Genomic DNA, 4,859 nt, shown 5'->3' with positions numbered 1-4,859 from the left:
AGGAGAATTACCTCTCTTTCTTTTCTTTGAAGAGGATGCAGATGATTTTCCTTTGAGAAGAATATCTTTACCCTTATCACCAGCCGTCGCAGCTTTTGTGGGTTCTTCTACTTCAGCAATAATCTTCACACACAAATGAAGATAAGAAATAGAGGAAACAATATATTGTATAAAATCATAAAAGAATATTTCTTACTTCATTTGTGTATGAACGAAGAGCTAACAAGGTATTGGCTTTCCTAGTCCTATGGTAGTTGTCTTTCAGTTTCTGGATCTGTAGAATGTCGCAAGAATCAGCGAACAAAAGAGTAAAGATAAATAAAGAAAAGTAAAGTGGGCGAAACTGGAAGAAACATACCTCTTTAACTTTATCAGGCCAAGAGAATACCCAAGGTCGGTAAGCAGCGAGATTTGCAGGAATGACATTCGAACCAGCAATATAAGGTCCTTTCAGCTTCAAGGGGGAGACGCACCATTTATAATCTTTGGATTGGCGAGGGGTTTTATTTATTCCATAGTTCCAATAAATGTCATGCATGAGTATTTTATCTTCATCAACATTATCTTTCCTTTTCAAACAAACACCCCAGCGAGTATTCTCTTTCTTCATGGAGATCAATTCATAATTCTCAAAGAAACTCGTTATTGTGTATTTTTCAGCGATTATCTCCAAGTCTGCGAATCTAGGATCCCTAAGTTCTTTAGAGTAGAGAGATCCTTTACCAGCACCACGGTTAGCGAACTCTAACATTAGACGGATGCAATATCCACTTAATTGAAAGATAGCTCGCGAGAAGTCTGTATGAGCGAGAATCTCATAAAATAAAGGAATGTCAGGGTCATAAAGAGGAATGGGGAGACCTGCGAGAATTTGACCCAGCGAAACTATGATTGATTGATCATCACAATGTTGATTAGAGAAAAGTTTGATAGAAAGAATTGACTTGGCACTTTCACCAGGAATGGTAGAAAGTGTGAAACCTTTCTCGGCAAGATCTTTTTGAACATCCTTTAAGTTTTTCTCATGTTTTTGACCACTTGGAGGCATATCTAAATATAGAGTATGAGAATGGACGAAGAATTAAGAAGATTGAAGAAGGAAGATAGAAGAAAAATTACAGCAGAGGAATTTACGGAGAAAATGATGAAGTTGCAGAGAAGATGAAAAAGAGAGTAAAAGAGAAGAAAGTGGAGAGTAAGAAGAATATATATAGAGGAGATTTTCGAGAAGATAAACACAATTAATGCGAAAATACGTGAGCGGTTGAAAAGCAGCGGTTACAGAAGACGTGTCAAGAAACAAATGGGAGAAAAGATACGTGTGATAAATGCAGAATATGAAGTGATGGATAGCTGCGGAATTTCTCACATCGTTCTCTACTTCGCAGAGAAGATATGAGAAGAGGCAAGATGTAGGATCAGAATCTCGTAGCAATAATGTCTCAGCGAAATTATTAACAACACAATACGACAGTGTCACAAAACAACTTCAGAGACGACATAATAAACGACATCAGCCAAATCATGAGAAAAGTGTGGCGATCCTGCGAAAATAAGGAAGTTTGCGAGATTAGTATTTGTAAGGTAGCGAGAATGTCGCAAACCATATCCGAAAATAAAGGACAAATTAGCTGTCATCCACTATGTAATTTCCCATAAATAGCCATTCGGTTGTAAAGGAAATGGAGGGATCTTTTTTGAGTGAGAAGCAAGTAAATATGAGAGAGAAAATTTAGAGCAGTGGTTATTTTTGATTCCTTTATCTTTTCTTGTAAGATTGTTCAAAGATTCATCAATAAAATTAAGATTGTTAATCCAAAAATGAGTTGAATGTTAATGAAATCTTGTGAGGGTGTAGTGTAGGATTTCCCGCAACTACAACACATTTAAAAGACCATTTGTGATATTGCCAAAAAGACTGCAAGAGGAGCTACATAAAATCTCAAAAGGCCACTTTGGATCCCTAAAAGGCCACTTATTGCCATCTTCCGTATGGGGAAAATCAAGTTAGCAACAGAAGATTGAGTATAACAATGCTTGGAAACCGCCATATGGTATTTTCTTTTTTGATCAGAACCCCATATGCTATCATGGCATACAAAATAGATATATGACAATCTCTATGATATCCAATTTTTCTATCTTTGAGTCTCTGACATTGATCTCATTTTGACAGATAACAATGGCAAATTTGGGAAGCAAAAGATTTTGTAACCACATTCTCGAATTTAGGGGATGTTGTCGGAAGAAATAAGTTAACTGGACAACATGTGTAAATATGTGATTTTTCATTTTTGTGGGCGTTTAATTAATCTTGCAGTTTTAGCTGTTGTATACTTAATTTGTTTTCGTTCTTTGCAGTGGCACCCTATATCTAAAAATATAAATATTGTTTTGACCAACTTTTTCGATTTTTTTTTTTTTTTTTTGAATTTGGATTTGATAGATCATGTATGTAATATACCTTTCAAGGACTAGATCATGTATATGCCTTTCAAAGGCAAGAAGTATCTGGTTCTTATCTTTGAGGATATAGAAAATAGAAATAGACATAGAAATGAAAGAGTTTTATCTGTAACGGATTTGATACTTTAAAGGAAACTATATTATTGGTATGCAACACAATATTGTAATAGTAATCTTTACCACGAAAACAACAACAACAACTTAGATATTCTTATGGATCTTTCATCTTGTAGCTAGATCTCTCTTGTTTTTATTTGCGACCAACAAAATCCTCCTCTAAAAAGCTGGTCCCGTTTGCAAGTTTCTTAACGAATACTGCTCTTGCAACTCGAAACGAAGACTGACTCAATTCCTGGACCACCTATATACCAAAAGCAGTCTTCTTATTCATTTCACAAATTCCTCTTTTATGCTCATGGACACTAAATTATGGGGCACCAACAGAGGAGTAGTAGTTTTTGCTCAGTTGTTGCCAGACATGCAGCAATCGTTTAAGTCCGTTGCTAGATATCCCATTTCACGGTCTGGAAGACTGGGACGTGTATTGTACCTCAGTAGAGTACCTCTTTATTATCTGTTGGTCGAACTCGTATTTTCCTAATTTTTGCTACGAAACAAGTAATTCTCCTTGCCTACGCACTTCTAAACTCCATATATGGTTCATTTAGAGTAAAGGTGGTGAATATGTGCAATGGCAAGCGCTTTATCAAATGTCATACACACACATGGTTCCATCGGCATTTTAGTTACTCATTCGAACTGTAATATATATTATTCGTTTAAATACGAAATACCAGAACTTCAGCTTACAGATGCCATTTTTGACAACAAAGGATGACAGTAGATATAGAAAATGGCCTATTTTATCTTTATCTTTATACTATATGAAACAAAGTTATTTAACCATGTTTCATTCTTACATATATCATTGATTAGTTTTAGTTAACTACGTAACTGGACTCACAAAATGTAGCACGCAATCCATTGAGCAGCTCCTTGAATTTGATAGGAGGAGGAGAACATCATCCTGAGCCGTACTTTGGTGTGTTGCATTTGAAACAGTCTGTCCTGCTTGCGAAATTATGCTCATTGCATCCAGGTCTGTCCAAGCAGATAATCAAGTTAATAATCTGGTTTATGCATTCAACTTATGTGCAATGTACGTTATATTTGACATAAAATAATATAAGAACTTGGTGTAAGTTAAACCCTTCTGCTCTTTGCATGCATTAAAAAAGGTTTCCATATACTGCAATATGTATTTGAGTTGCAAATGGTTGCATGAAATGCTGCATGCATAACTTAAAGGAAAATCATTGCAAATTAAACTTTAGTTATGAGTCCTATGACTTACGAGTAAAAAACATCGAAGATTATCTAGAGGTGTGTGAGAAAATTTTTATTTGTTTCCCAAACGATAATATGTACTAGTATATAGTTGCCTAAGAAGGAAAATGAATGTACCTTGTGCACATCCAATCACCAGATTTCCATCCCGACGAGCGAGTACCTCTGGAACGAGCATCAGCGTCATCCCTAACACCACCACAAATGAAGCAGTTCATACGGCTTGCATAGTTGTGGGCTCCGCAGTTTCCAGATGTACAGTACCAGTCACCTGGCAAGACACCTGAACCTCTATCGCCATTGGCAGGCATGGGAATTGAAGTTCTATAGTCTATTAAGTCATTACAAACTTGACATGTATTTCTCCAATTGAAGTTATGGTGTTGGCATGATCTACAAAACCAATCTCCTGGTCTGCTTGCCATTGTTTAATTCCTGAAAATAAACAAGAGATGAAAGTCAGTTAACACCTTAATAATTAGCTTCCAATGATGGTCTTAATCTGAAAATTTATAAATCAAACTACATTGTTGGTTTGTCCTTACTAGAGTAACAACAAGATTGCTACCCCAAATAGTAATAAGAATATCGCTAACTATATCATAGAAAAAACAAGAGCTTTGCACCATAGAAATGAAGCTCTACATAACTAGCTCAGTTTGAACTGAATTTTAGAAATGGTTTATGAAATTAATAAAGACATCAAAGGTAGATAGAACTTCACCTTAAGATGATAACGAACCGAACTAAACTAACTAAAGTGGGAGTAGTAGTAGCAGCAGTGGTAGTAGTGACACTCAAGAGAAGGTAGTAAGAGAAGTAAGAAAGTGAGGTAAGTTGCTTGGTGATGATGATGAGTTTAGATGGGGAGTTTAGATGGGTTTATATACCCTCTTGGAGTGAGGCCAATCAGAGTCACAAAAAATATTCTCCTTCATTCACCTGACTGGATCGGGTGATTATAAATCATGACATTTAGAAGAATCAGAAAAAAGAAGAAAAGATTGAAGTAAAATACTAATTTATTAGAGTATATAACTTTCTCT

General features: G+C 35.7%; 1 protein-coding gene across 1 annotated transcript; it reads right to left on the bottom strand.

Annotated features, from left to right (window-relative positions):
* Nucleotides 1-3,212: 3,212 nt before the first annotated feature.
* LOC113353891 (zinc finger Ran-binding domain-containing protein 2-like) lies at nucleotides 3,213-4,659 on the bottom strand. The gene is made up of 3 exons (XM_026597362.1): nucleotides 4,538-4,659; nucleotides 3,931-4,248; nucleotides 3,213-3,567 (listed from the first exon to the last, which is right to left on the bottom strand). The coding sequence occupies exons 2-3, from the start codon at nucleotides 4,236-4,238 to the stop codon at nucleotides 3,489-3,491; spliced, it is 387 nt and encodes a 128-aa protein (XP_026453147.1). The 5' UTR covers nucleotides 4,239-4,248; nucleotides 4,538-4,659; the 3' UTR covers nucleotides 3,213-3,488.
* Nucleotides 4,660-4,859: the final 200 nt, after the last annotated feature.

Source organism: Papaver somniferum, chromosome 2 (assembly GCF_003573695.1).
Source record: "Papaver somniferum cultivar HN1 chromosome 2, ASM357369v1, whole genome shotgun sequence".
Taxonomy (NCBI): Eukaryota; Viridiplantae; Streptophyta; class Magnoliopsida; order Ranunculales; family Papaveraceae; genus Papaver; species Papaver somniferum.
Note: the sequence above shows the minus strand (reverse complement) of the source record. Positions and strands in the feature narration are given on the sequence as shown.

What these genes read in the sequence shown, in the direction of transcription:
- LOC113353891 (XM_026597362.1), bottom strand. Translation starts at nt 4,238, where the DNA reads ATGGCAAGCAGACCAGGAGATTGGTTTTGTAGATCATGCCAACACCAT. An exon ending in GGTGATTGGATGTGCACAAG is followed by an intron (nt 3,568 to 3,930) that starts GTACATTCATTT and finishes CTGCTTGGACAG; the next exon opens with ACCTGGATGCAATGAGCATA.